Source organism: Lissotriton helveticus, chromosome 3_1 (assembly GCF_964261635.1).
Source record: "Lissotriton helveticus chromosome 3_1, aLisHel1.1, whole genome shotgun sequence".
NCBI classification, from domain to species: domain Eukaryota; kingdom Metazoa; phylum Chordata; class Amphibia; order Caudata; family Salamandridae; genus Lissotriton; species Lissotriton helveticus.
In genome coordinates, this window is record NC_136061.1 from 402,452,089 (window position 1) to 402,466,280 (window position 14,192).

The window sequence follows — 14,192 nt, forward strand, 5'->3', positions numbered from 1 at the left end:
GCACTGGCTCACTGCTGAACAGCTATGTGTTGGGACATGGCAAAGAAGGCTAGGGCCTCGCCCATCTTGGGCACAGCAGGCTTACAGCTGGAAGCTATGGGGCATTGTGGGAGGCAAACATTCTGGAAGAGTTCCCATAGGAAGACTGGATGCAAACATGAGTAAGACTAAGGACAATCTTTGGATAATGCCAGTCCCCTGGGATTGCACTTGGCATTCAGGAAGACAGGTGTTTCACGTCTGAGAGATGGATGAGTCTGGCGTTTGTGTGATTCCATTAGGCTTGAGAGTGTGGAGGGGTAGGGGTCTTTCCTCAATCGAGGCCCTGTGATTGGAACAATGACTTTTGCTGTAGACTGCCTGAGTGCAGCAATCATAAGGTTAATATTGTCTTCCTTGGCCTTTCTTCCCCACCTGCAGTTGAACAGCCCCCTAAATCTGGAGCAGGCAGCCTATGCCCGTGATGCTCTATCCAAGGCTGTCTATGGGCGTACCTTCTCGTGGTTGGTTAACAAGATCAACAGCTCTCTGACGTACAAGGTAAGGGAACTGGTCCTGAATTACTGCAATTTGGGGATTAAGAGTTCGCATTTATTCAAAATGAATATTAAACCAGGGTTTAAAAAACGACATTCTTAATGCCAAAAACGACACTACTGGAATAACAGTGTGACACCCCAGGAACGCCTCATATTTAACACTTCCCACTAAAGCTTTACTGGTGTCTTTGGCAGAACAAAGCTCCTTCGCCAAGCTAACACATTCTAGTGAGAGTGCAGTACAGCATGTGAGCTGCGATTTCCAAGGATTAACAACAGCAGAATCCTGGAATCCTGGGTGCTCTTTAGTTTCTAGACTCGCAAAAGGAAAAAGGAGCACACAGCTAACAAATTTGGAGAAACCTGCAGAGGCAAAGAAGAAGGACATAAAGTATTCTTAAGGGTACTTTCATAAACCATTACATACACTGTAAAGTTTCTTTTATCCGGTGTACTTGGGCCAAAAAAGAAAGGGGATGAACACACACTTCTAGTATTGCTTTAGGATGGGGGGGCACTTGCTGGCACTGCTGACAAAGCTATGATATATCTATTGGAAAATATGGACGACTAAGCAAGGCAGAAAGGCAGCCATCAAGCGATTGCAATTAGATTTTGCACTTGATTTAGTTCATGGGCATTATGAAATCTGAAGTATAGTATTTGTAATTACGTCCTTGAAAGACACAATATTGACCACCACTTGGGAATCACTTGGGTTACCAGAAAAGAGAGAGGAGATTTCCTCCTACTCCTGTCTCTCAGTGGACGCTGCCCCACCCTGGTCCTTGGGTTCCTCGAACATGTAGTTTGTTTGATAGCTTCCAGCATCACTACCTGGGGGGTCTAGGGAAATTCAGTTACTTACGTTGTCTAAATTCTAACTTCTACTAGCTGCAGATTCGGTTTTTGTAAACAAATGCCTATCACAGTGTAGGATAAATTAAAGGACGTCACGCTGTGGAATAAACAATAATGTAGTAAATGATCCAATAGGAAACAAATGTTGTATTAGAGGAGTAAAAAGCAACTGAGGGGCTGGAGTGAGTATTGTGCTGGTGTAGAAGAGAAAGGACAGCTCAGGGCTTTTCCAGAAGCCTAAGTGAAGAGGGGATTGAAAATTATTTTATGACTTTTGAAACTATTTGGACCGAAAATTAAAAGTTATTGCTAGATCTTACTCTAGCGTTCGTGTCGTCCGTCATGATTCAGTTAGAGTTATCCAACTTTATACGTAATAGTATTCGTTTTGTGCCCTTCCCCAGCTCAAACTCCTCTTGTGCGGATGTGGTATATATTCATCCGAATCACTCCTCCAGCCAAATACTACCTTCTACCAACCATGCTCACTATTCAATACATTTTACTGCCCCATGTCATTTCTACATAAACTGCAACCCATCTCAGTTATTTCCTTCAGAAGTTCACAGTTGACCTTTCCAGGTGGAGTGTCCTCTTCCGAGTCCTGCTCCCCCTCATCCTTTGGATGTCCAAGAGGGTGTTCACCACCACCTCACACACACACCACATAAGACTCCATCAGCAGAAGTGTCTTGTCTTGTACCATGTAACACTTTTCTAGCCTTGATTTTTGTGACCTTACCCAGCTCGGGTTCTCTACATCAGAGTGTGGTTCCTCTTTCCAGGCCACGTGTGGAGTCTAATCAGTCAATTTGTGGTGTCCTTCACCACCTAAATCTCATTAAGACCGAGATATGTGTTTTCATGTTACAGTTATGGTGTTCTATCCCAGGGTTCCATATAATTGTTTTGTTGTACTTGGGTAGTTTGACATGAATATCGTGAGATTAATGTCAGTCAATTATTGAATGTTTCTATTTTTAACGGTCTTTTTAGGGTTTATATCAGATGAACAATTACAGTTGCATTCAGTATACATTTTGTTTAGTTTTTGTAATCTCCTGCACATTGCACTGCTGCTTAATTGGGAGGCTCTCATGAGTTATGTTTCCACCAGTGAAGTCACCATTCCGTTCTACAGCCCTTATTTGATATCTTTCACCAGTACATAACCCCTTCTCTCATGTGGGTTCCACCCCAAGCCCTGGGATGGCATTTTCTCCCAAAACTCCCACTTCTACAGTCAAGGTTTGCTGTCCTGCCCTAGTCCCGGGGTTATACTTTCCCAGTCCTCCACAAACAAGAGATGGTATCGTAGATCAGCTAACTCGCCTTTTATTTTCCCGTCTGTTTTTTAGGAGGAGGAACATCGCAGCTGGGGATCAGCTTCTGTCATTGGACTGCTAGATATTTATGGCTTTGAGGTCTTTCAGCACAACAGGTGAGTGTTCTCTAGAATGGAGCCTTCTTCACTTCTGACGTGCTAGATATTAATTGAGTTTGCATCAATTACCAAAGCATACTTGGCAATCTACCTTCTATATATGATGTGTACCTGCACCTTCAATGTATAATGTATTCCTACTGCTTCCTAGTGCAGTGTGTATCTGTCTCTGGTACTTACAGGTGCCTGTTCCTTCTCTGTACTCTATGTCCCTGCTACTCCCTGGCACATTGTGTACCTGTCACTCTTCTGTAGGTTGTATCTTTAGCTCCCCACACATAGCTTAGCTGCCACTCTACTGTGCAGTCTGTGCCCCAGTGCAATAAGAATATGTTCATTATTTACATATCCTTATCCCTTTAGGGGGCGTAAACCACCAGTGACTCTTCCATAGTGGCTATCGGTCCTCAGGAGTGATCTTTTCATGCTGTGTAGGTCATTATTGTCCTTGTCACTATGTAAGGAGTAATTTTAAAGTGTTGTGGCCTAATTATTGTATCAACCCCAAATTGACGTGAAAGCCTGCTTCATCTGATATGCCATATGGTTGTACCGCCAGTAAAATATATGTCAGAATGGGTACCTGGGAGAGTCTACGTACCAACAAAGGAGCGCATAGATTTGGTGGCATTGTTGCCACACTGACTGCATTGCTGTTGACATTAGCACACTATACCCGATGTATGGCGACTGTGTCCTGTACTTATGCAGACTCTCTCAGCCTCCCAGGGTCAACAGGCCCAACAGGACTTTCTGCCAGTGGGCTTCTAAGGGCCTACATAAATACAAGATATTCAGAGGCAACTCCAGTCTTGTGATGGGGAGTGTGGGAGAATGTTCTTTGATGGATCTTAAATTTTTTTTGGATTACTAACAACCCCCAAACACCTGCTGGCCCATTTTGAGTATGTCCCACTTGTTTGCTGGTTTAAGTTCAGGAATCTAGTTTGATACTGTATGAACTTTCATGTGCCTCATGTTGGCTTGTCACACAATACAGGGCTCTTCTCCCTTACTGACATTAACTTTTAGACATTCACAGTCAAAGCAGTGGCCAGCCTTGGCTTAACAGAAACATGGTCCAGTAGATGCAGTCTGCAAAGCAGGCTGAATGGCTAATTTCCAAACAAAGGGAATGTTGTTGTAGTGCAGGTCATGTCACAAAACCTCTTTGTGAAGCCCATGCGGATTATCACAATTACCATCTAACACGGTTTTAGTGCATTGGAAGCCTTCTCATATTCTTTGAACAAAAAGGCACTTGGCAAATAACTAAGAACATGCTTCTCACTATTATAACTTTAATACTTATTTTCCTAAATGCTCCTTTTTCACAGGCACCTACTTTCCATCACCTTTGTCCTCTTCCATGTATTTATCATGCCAACTTGCTAGTGATAAAATGCTTTGTCTGCAGTGAGTCCTGATTACCTAGGCCCATCTCTACTAGTGAGATAGAATAAATTGCCCCTTTTTACTCTAGCAATTCACTGTTTTTTTTTACTTTTAGTGTCCAGTTGAGTGATGTTTAAGGCATGCTTCCTGATAAACAAGACCCTGTGGGATTGCAAACCCACAAGCTCTAGTGATATACTCAAGCCACATATTCCTACCAATGCCCCGCATTCCTCGATATCTGCTGATTTTATTTTTTGGGGGTTCAGAAAAGTTAGGCCTGGTGGCAGAAACTACATTGGTCAAGATGTTGTCCCTTGGAACATTCTTTTACAGAATGGTGCAAGGAAACCGACTCACTGAAATTCAGAAAAACAATCATGCTCTGGCTGTTCTCTTGAATCGAATCAGAAAACTTGAGATTTCACACTATTCACACTTGTTTAGAAAAAAAATAGGAATAAAAGTGACTGAGGCAAAGTTGGCATGTGGGTAAGAGGCTAGGAGTAGGGATGTACGTGGCCCAGATAAAGTTAGTACTCTTATTCGTCTTCCAGTCTCCTCAGTCTAACCGTAAAATAAAAACTACTGTTACTATGGTGAGAAACCTATATCTGTGATGCAGAGTTATTGATTCTTTTATAATTTTATTTCATTTCTTACAGCTTTGAACAGTTTTGCATTAATTATTGTAATGAGAAACTGCAGCAGCTTTTCATCGAGCTCACCCTGAAGTCTGAGCAGGAGGAGTACGAGTCCGAGGGAATTGCGGTAATGCCCTGTGCTGTTTCCTTCAATAATTTCCTGGGCTGAGTCCCTTCCTGCAGTGCTGTAACTCTACTTCACCAGACACATCTCCGGTTACCTCAAGCTTCCCCACATCCGGCACCATTATTTACAAATCCCACACACACCCTCCTTCCGGCATCATCCACTACCAATTTCCTTTACACTTTTATTGCAGCTAGCACCCTGCCAATCCTCTTACAAGCTACTCTTCAGCTTTGACTCTTACATAATTCACTTTTTATATAGCTAACTCTCCTATTCCATTCCCTGCAGTTTAAGTGCTCCTACATCACTTCCTATGTCTCTCCACAGCCAGTGATCACTCACCATTCCCTATGCTTCCCCAAGGACACCCATTTACACCAGTCCTTTTGTCCCATCGCTCAGCCGTACATGTACCCAAGAACTACCATTCCTTCTCCATCCATTTGCTATAGTTCCTGCACAATCCTAAGCAGCTACAGCTCTTCCACAGCCAGAGCATCTGCCCTATTTGCAATACCTCTCCCACAGTCATCAATTCTTTACCATTCCCTTAAACTACTTGACAGCCAGTACTCCTGTAATGTTTCTTAAAGCTCTGACACAGATGCTTTACCTGTACAACTGCAATGTGCCGTAGAAATCCTGTGCGGCTCTGTGATCACTAAGTACTGTGTAGTTTTGTGAATGGCAGCTGGTATAATGTGCAATTTTATATTGAGCTCTTGATGTGCTGCACTGGTCTGCAAGTCCTCAAGAGCCCATTACAAAACTGCTATGTCACTGGTCTGTGGTATGAGTGATTATGAAGTATCCTCCTCGAAGCTGCACCTATGACTGCCATGGTTTTGCAAACTTCTCTGTAACGACCTTTAGGAGATGTGTCTCTGTGATGGCCCTTGATCTAATGTGCTTTTCCATGATGGGTTTCTTATGTGTGCTCTCGCTTGTATTTGCAGTGGGAGCCAGTTCAATATTTCAACAACAAAATTATCTGTGATTTGGTGGAAGAGAAGTTCAGAGGCATAATTTCAATCTTGGTGAGTGTGTTCCACCTCTATTGGAACAATGAGAAAGCCGAGACCCCATGGTGTTAGTAGGGCCTTCAGTGCCATGTGGGCCAAACGGGTGGAATTCACAGGGTTGGAATAGGTATCACACTATCAGATGTACCATGACCTTGGGATGAGACAAAAAGCAAGTCCCACAGAGCCCTGTAGGCATGAAAATAAAGTGGCATATGGCATAAATGTGCACCAAATGACCTGTGGGTCCGGAGATGGAATATCACAGTGCATGAGTGAGGAACCAGTTTCTCTGTGGGTAATAAGAGAAAGTCAACAGACATGAATTAGGGCCACAGTACCAGATGGGGCTCAAGCACAAAAGGACACAGCGGTTCATGATGGAGACTGGAGGGCACTGTGTACAAGCACGGTCCACTGATCCGGGCACAGTTTGGCTCAACAATGCCATGTCGGTCAGGTGAACAGCACAAGACATGAATGAAGCCAACAAGGTCACATGGGTCAGGACAGTGGAGAGCACAAGTGACAAAGAGAGTCCGACAGTGGGATGTCTACCATAAGATGGTACAGGATAAAAGTTGGAACCCAGTGCCACTTAGGTCACAAAAGTAGAGTGCACAGTGCCTCAGTTTGGCCCTCGGTGCTGAGGGCATAGGTGGGGTGTTTATTACTATTGAGTGAAGATAGAACATTAAAATGTCTGGCTGAGCCAGTGAGTGGATCCTTTGGTTGGGGGTGAGGGGGTTATTTGAAGAGTGAGATGAATGACCTTCTCCTGTTGTTCAGGATGAAGAGTGTTTGCGTCCTGGAGATGCCACTGACCTAACGTTTTTGGAAAAATTGGAAGAAGCTGTGAAGAATCATCCTCACTTTGTCACGTGAGTATCATTAGGAGAGAGAGGGAGGGATTTGCTGTGAATATCAATTTGGTACATATGGGGATGGATTTGTGGCAGTGAAAAGATTGGTTCAGATGTGTGACCAGAGAGGCAGGGGAGTTGGCTACGTGTGATAATAAAAAGACTTGTAGAAAGATTGTTTTTAATTTGTGTTATGTATCTCCAGATTCTCTTAGTCACTGAGCACAGGTAGGTGATAGTCTGATACAGGGCTTAATTTCTGGAGGTGATAGTAGGTAGTGGACTTCAGCACTCGTTTGTGGGACCACAAGTTATTTTCTGTAAGAGATTGGACTATTATTTGGAGTGGGCCAATGCCCACCTAAAGGAATAATGACACTAACTTTTCAGGGTGAATACCAAAGATACTCAATTAGCAAGAGCTTAGGCATAATTTATGGCAATGTGTAAAGTATTTGTGCAGTACCAAACAGTAATTATGTCTCAAAACTCCAAACAATAAAAATCTCAAACTGAATTTGAAATGTAGAGTAAAATGTAATATACAAAATTACACAAAAACTACAAACATTGAATGAGGTGAACCAGAGAGATGATTTTTTAAAACGTTTTATGATAAAATAGTGCCAAAACGTGCTAAGCACCGATGATATTCTAAGGAAGCGGTAGACCAGGACCTAGGTGCGATTTCAGCCCTACTGCAAAAGAGTGAAGTTGGGAAATCCCAAGCGGGTTTGTCCTGGTCAAAGATTTTACCTCCTTACGTAGTCTTTTAATGGAGCTCAAAATCGGCCATCAGGGAAAGCCTGAAGTTGAATCTGAGGTTAGCGTTTTGAAATCGGATACCTTTGCTGCCAGATCCTCCTGATGGCACTGGAGCTCTCAGAGGTCCCCAAAAAAAGCCAAGTCGTAACTTTTCAGGAATTTTGAAGCAGCTCCTCTGGGTCACTTCAAAGGCTTCAAGGACCTCATGGACCAGGACCCACTCCAGCAGAGCCACCAGCAAGGTCCAATACAGGCCCAGTTGGTACTTGTCATCTTTTCACTTCAGGAATAGGACTCTTGCAGCTTGTTGTGCCACTGTATCCACAGAGGTGGTCACCTACATGACCCTTGTAGTCTTTGTTGTTTGTTCCGGGTATTAGTAGTAACGTGCCAGTCCTTTAGTGCTCCTTCCAAGTCACTGACAGCAGGCTCAAGTCCCCCTCGGTACTTCTGCAGGTCCAGAAGGTGTTTTGAGGAGATCTTCTTGGGGTGCAACATTTATGGTTGGCACTTTGCTGTCTGTAGGGGGTGACTCCTCCACTCCCCTGACAATGGATTATATGTTCCCAGGGGGAGGCCTATCCACTTTTGCAGCAGGTCCAGTTTGCCCCACTGAAACCAACCCCACAGTGCACCTTACTCCTAAAATTCAAGATGGAGTACTCTTCGTTCCTTGTGTAGAGCTTTTGTGCCCACCCAGAGTGTGGCCAGGGAAATGAGCAGTCCTCTCCTCTGTGGTCACTCAAAACCCATTCTGGACAAGCTCCCCTCACCTTACATTTACTTGTGAAAGGACAGGCTTCTTTACAGGTTATTTGAGTTCCTGGGACCACCTTAACAGGTCTTCCTGCAAGGGGAAGAGTAATACTACCCCATGCCATTTTTCTTTCTCTGGGGGCAGGTTGAACACCTCATTAAGGTCAAGCACTTGGCTGGACAGCTGCTAGAGAAATTATCCTCCAGGAGCTTTAGACAGGGCAAATGTAAGTTTCTAAAAGTTACTTTTCCTAAAGATTCTTTTACCATCTAACTTCACCAATCAAGTGGACTTTTAATAAACATGAAAATTCGCTCAATTACTATTTTAGCTGTTTTCCATCAAAGTTTATAACCTATACTTTAATATTTTCTATGAGTGAAAATAGCTTTAGGAGGCTAGTCACTATATGACCATGCCAACTTAAATTTTGCTCATGTGCCAATTTTAAATATCAGTCACCCCTACCTTGTGGATGACTATTTGTATGAATGACTTATTTATATTCAAAAGCGTGGTTCCCCCTGTCGAAAAGGTTATTTTGGCAGGTCTCTACAGCAGGTTTTTGGCTGTTGCAGTTAGGCTACTTAGGGTAGGCTTGAAGTCATTCCTTTTCAGTCACTGCAGTGGATCGTATAATCGGTGCTGCAATGCTCAAATGATGACGTTAAACTTCAGATGCAAGGGGTATATTTCTGCACCATATACTATCATCTTAATAAAACAATTAAATATGCCAATTTAACAATGTGCATAGTGGAGCACAGTGACTTTACTCCTGTTTAGTAGGGGTAAAGTGCACAGAGTTTACAAACCAGCAAACATAAGGTCTAGAAAAAGGCAGAAATCTGAGGTGACCATACAGAAAAGGCAGATTTGACCCATTTCCATCATCAGGCTTTGACCCAGACCAAGAGTAAGAAGACAGAGAAAGAAGGACGACAAGAAAGAAAGGAAAACAATGGTAAAGGGAGAAAGCAGAGGTGAAAAAAATTGCAGTAGTGCGATTAAGAGACAGGAAGTATAGAATGGTGGCATGACATGGAATCAAGAGTAGAAAGCCTTGTTTTGTGTCAAACCTGGCATTCTATGGAACTGGCAGTGGGCTGATGATAAAAATCTTTGGACACCTGCACTTAATTTTTCCAAGTCAATCACAGGAATTCTGAGAAAATGATATGCTCCCATCCATGGCTTACTTAAAAATGTCTACAAGCATGTTTGTGTATTTTACTTTATTTAACACCATATCCATACTCAGTTTTTGATGTTTAGTGTCATACAGCAGCACTGCATGAAAGTTCAGGGAGATTTATTTTTTTAATTGACGACCAGTCCCAGTCTTCCATGGGAGGGCTCTATTAGCACTCCACCACCCGTTTCCAACATACTTTCATGCCCACGAGTCATCAATTAAATCTCAACAAGTTTCCATCCCAAATGTCCCCACTCCCAGCCCATACCCAGATGTGATGTGGTTCATATTGTCTTTGGTTTTTCACAGAAGCTAAACAGGTTATAACTAGTGTTTTGTCTGCTGCTGTGTGCCATTGCTGAATTCTCTGATGCGATGCAGCGTCTCAGTAGGATTTTGTCTGGTGCAATGGTTTGTCATTATTCAGAGCCCTGTTGAAGTTGGAGATTGTCCTGTGTACTGCTGTATACCACTAAGATTTTGTTTCATGTACTTCAAGATATCATTTGTATTGTCTTCTGTTAATAATTTCTTGTTTATTTTTTTGTAGTCATAAGTTGGCTGACCAGAAAACTCGCAAATGCTTGGGCCGTGATGAGTTTCGTCTTTTGCACTATGCAGGCGAGGTCAATTATTGTGTGACAGGTAAATGTCTCAGGTATATGAATTGTTTGTAAACCTGGCATTAAAGAAGATACCTTACAAAATGAGTGTTTTCGATGTTGGCATATATTATAAAGTCAAACAGATTAGCTGCTCTGGTTCCCTTTTTCTCCTGTGATTTGTGGTTTTCTGCCACTTGAGGCTCCCTGTATCGTTTGCCGGATCTACCATATAAACCACTGCATTAAGGGTGGATACAAAGAAACACCAGCTTTATTCTTCATGCTCCTCTGATGTCGCTTCCCTCCCTGTTCATACCATTCATTCATCTTGCAAACTCTTCACCTGCAGCTTTAATTTTGTATAGTTAGTTATTGCTCTAGGCCTTTAATCTGATTATCTATCTTTTCTCTGTCACTGGACGATGGGACCCCTAGATGACCAGCGATATCTCGAAACTCTGCTTCTTTATGATAGCATAATGTAGGTCATGGGGAAGAAGATCGTGGCTCATTTAAAAAATGTAATGGTAATCATTCTTCTTCTCCACGGACAAACTGCCCCTAATGTCGGTGCCAGACGCATTACTTGAATGTACAAGGAAGCGTTGACGTCAGGATAAATATGGACCAGCTTTAATGCTAGCAATTCTTCCAGGTGTGGAAAAAGACTTTTAAGCTGCCAGCTCCCATGGGACCTTGGACACTGCTGTATTCTTTAAAGAGATTTGCAAGGGACACCATCATGCTGAGAAACAGAGGGGTAGCAGTGGCGGCTAGTAACTCTTGAAAATGGTAGGGCATAGGTAAAGTTGTTGACAGTAAAAACTGTCAACAAGTAAAAACTTCAAAAATAATGTTGATACGATAGCACCATGTCAAAGTTAAATTTGTAGTTTTTAAGTGCGAACTCTGCCAATAATATTCGAGTGCTTTGCCTTTACATTACTTACATACAGTGCTTCTGTGCATCACATTATACATACAAACTGTATGTATTCCACCACACAGAGCTGCCTCTCCCGGAAGACAGTGTCATGCGCATACAACGCAGAATTCTCAGAGAAGGAACATGTGAAAACATGTCCCCTCTCCAAAAATTCAGCAGTGTACATCCAAGCATGTTGTCTAATTATATCTATTGTATAAAGAAAGGCCAGGATATATCTGTGAACCCCAAAGCGGAAGTGTGCCTGCAGGCACAGACTTTTGCAGGAGCCTTGTGCCTTCCTGCTGGCAACGGCTCCCCACTTGAAAAACCCTCTAGGTGCAACGAACGCTGTCAGCGGCTAACATGATTATTCAATGCCTTCCTCTACTTGGATTTAAAGTGCTAATATCTTTAGCCTGCACACAACTGGTGCATACTTGTGATGAAACAGATGGCACGCTTAGATCATTATTATAAAATTTAAAAAAGTTACAAATATTCAACTTACCTCAGCAGTCGATCTTCTACGTCCGGCGTGGACCGACTCTTTGAAATCGACACCTCATGAGTTGAGCAATGCATGCTGGGAGGCAAAATTAAACTAAACCCCCAGGCATCGCAGCCAAATAAAGCACTTCTTTCATGCTGTTTATAATAGTAAACGGCATAAGAGCAGTGTGAGGATTGGCTTGGATAGGTGACCACAGCGCTCCATCTGTGACTGATGAGGCTTTGCTGCTTTATTATTATTATTATTATTATTAACCGGGTTTTATAAAGCGCAAACAACCCTGAGGCCTCGTAGCGCTAAGTACCGTCATACTAAAGAGAGAGGAGGAGAATTAGATGAACAGATAGGTTTTCAGATTCCTCCGAAATTTTAAAAGGTTTGGTTCACTGCGAAGGAGAGTGGGCAAAGAGTTCCATTCCCTAGCAGCATTCCAGGAAAAGGAGCGTCCACCCCATCTAGTGCGTCTGATCTTATTGACAGTAGCTAGAAAGGCAGTGCTTGAACGCAGAGATCTGTGAGGGAGGTAGGGTTCCGCTAGAGAGCAGATCAGAGTGGGGGCGGTCTTCCGCATGGCTTTGTGCATGAAACACAGGGATTTAAACAACACTCTGGCTTTTATAGGAAGCCAGTGCAGTTTCCTCAGGGCCATGGTACCTGATTGCCGTTTGTTGAGGCCTAATAGAAGGCGGGCTGCAGCATTTTGAGTCACCTGCAACTTCCTTATTGTGGAGGTAGGAGCCCCTAAGTATAAGGAGTTCCCGTAGTCCAGGCGGGACAGAATAATGGCTTGCACCATTATTCTGCGGGCTTCGAAAGGGAGAAGTGGTAACACCTTTCTCAGCATACGCATGAGCCCAAAGCATATGGCGGACAGAGTAGTAGCTTGCTGCAGAAAGTTAAGATTAGTGTCCAGCCAAATGCCTAGGCTCTTTATATGGGGCTTGGGTTGTGGCGGGGGCCCCATACACAGGGGCCAATCCATGAGAAGGCTGGGAATGGCTGAGTTGCCTAACATCAGGAGCTCCGTTTTCTCGCCATTTAATTTTAAGTGCGAGATAGCCATCCAGTGAGCAACCGCTACTAGACAGTTGCTTAAGTTTGAAGAAGAGGAGTCCGCCTGATTCATAGATACGACTAATTGCGTATCATCGGCGTATGTCACTATGCCAAGGCCGAACGAGTGCACTATATCAGCCAAAGGCTGCATATAAATATTAAAAAGTGTTGGACTCAAGGCAGAGCCCTGGGGCACACCTTGATCCAAGGGCCAGCATTTTGAATGGGTAGTGCCCTCGACAACCTTAAATGAGCGATTCTCCAGAAAAGATTGGAGCCAATCCATGGCCTTCCCTGAGATTCCCATTTTATAGAGGCGGTGAAGAAGAATGCTGGTGTTAACAGTGTCGAAAGCGGCACTAAGATCGAGCAGCATGATTGCTGTAGTGCCGCCTTGATCCATTTGTTTCCTGGCCAATTCAGTTACCGCCAAAAGAGCCGCCTCAGTTCCCAATTTGGGACGAAAGCCGGCTTAGGAGTCATGGAGAAGATGATAATCTTCTAAAAATTGGGTGATAGACGTGTTAATATGTCTTTCCAAAAGTTTACTGACCCATGGAAGGAGAGAAATAGGCCGGTAGTTAGCCATGTCCTCAGAATCTAGGGTGGGCTTTTTCAGTAGAGCCTTAACTTGGGCACATTTCCACACTGTGGGCACTAGGCCTGTGGTAATGGAGGCATTTAAAATATTAAGGATAACTGGTTTGATGGTATTTTCAATTGTTATTAAATGGCAGGGGGGAGCAGGATCCGCAGGAGATCCGGATTTTATTTTTGACATGATGACCCCAAGTGAGTTGGTATCCAACAGTGGAAATTCTTCTAATTTTGGAGTGCTGGTGTTAGGTGAGTTGGTTCCTATGTCCTGACATAAGTTAGGTGGTTCAAAAGCAGAGGCAATTTTCTGTATTTTGCTGTGAAAGTATTCAGCTTGACTATCACAGCGAGCCTGAGCTTTACTAGGGTCAGGTGGGGACAAAGGGGTATCAATCAGAAATTTAGCTATCCGAAAAATTTCTCTAGAAGAGTTGGAGGCGATTTTAATTTTTTCCTCAAAATATGATGTTTTAGTGCATCTAATTTCTGCTTTGTATAGTTTGATAGCTTCAAGATGCGTAGTTTTGTCTATATTGCTATGGGAGATCCTCCAATTTCTTTCAAGTTTCCTGCACACTCTCTTTAGTTCTTTAAGTTGGGGAGTATACCAAGGCGAATCCTTGGATTTAGTTTTTTCTTTGAGGGCTTTGATAGGTGCAATAGAGTCCAGGGCTGCACACAGCCAGTTGTTGTAGTTCTCGTATTGCAATGCAGGGTCTGTCTCATTTGGAGGGAGAGCAGAGGAGAGCAAGTTGGCCCATTGATCCGAGGAAATTTTGGACCAGTCCCTCCCTTGTAGGATAGTGCGGGGCGAGGGCTGTAGTGGCATAGCTGGTGTCCACTGTATAGGTATTAGATAGTGGTCTGTCCATGTAAGAGG

At 43.3% G+C, this 14,192-nt stretch overlaps 1 protein-coding gene across 3 annotated transcripts in view; it reads left to right on the plus strand.

The window, feature by feature from the left end:
- MYO1C (myosin IC) overlaps window positions 1-14,192 on the plus strand; it is a 457,043-nt gene that overhangs the window by 310,690 nt on the left and 132,161 nt on the right. For all 3 annotated transcript variants that reach the window (XM_078680174.1, XM_078680173.1, XM_078680172.1), the window contains exons 10-15: window positions 421-540; window positions 2,759-2,841; window positions 4,905-5,010; window positions 5,970-6,050; window positions 6,825-6,916; window positions 10,166-10,260. In XM_078680174.1, the coding sequence (XP_078536300.1) occupies window positions 421-540; window positions 2,759-2,841; window positions 4,905-5,010; window positions 5,970-6,050; window positions 6,825-6,916; window positions 10,166-10,260 (577 nt within the window). The remainder of the gene's footprint in view (window positions 1-420; window positions 541-2,758; window positions 2,842-4,904; window positions 5,011-5,969; window positions 6,051-6,824; window positions 6,917-10,165; window positions 10,261-14,192) is intronic.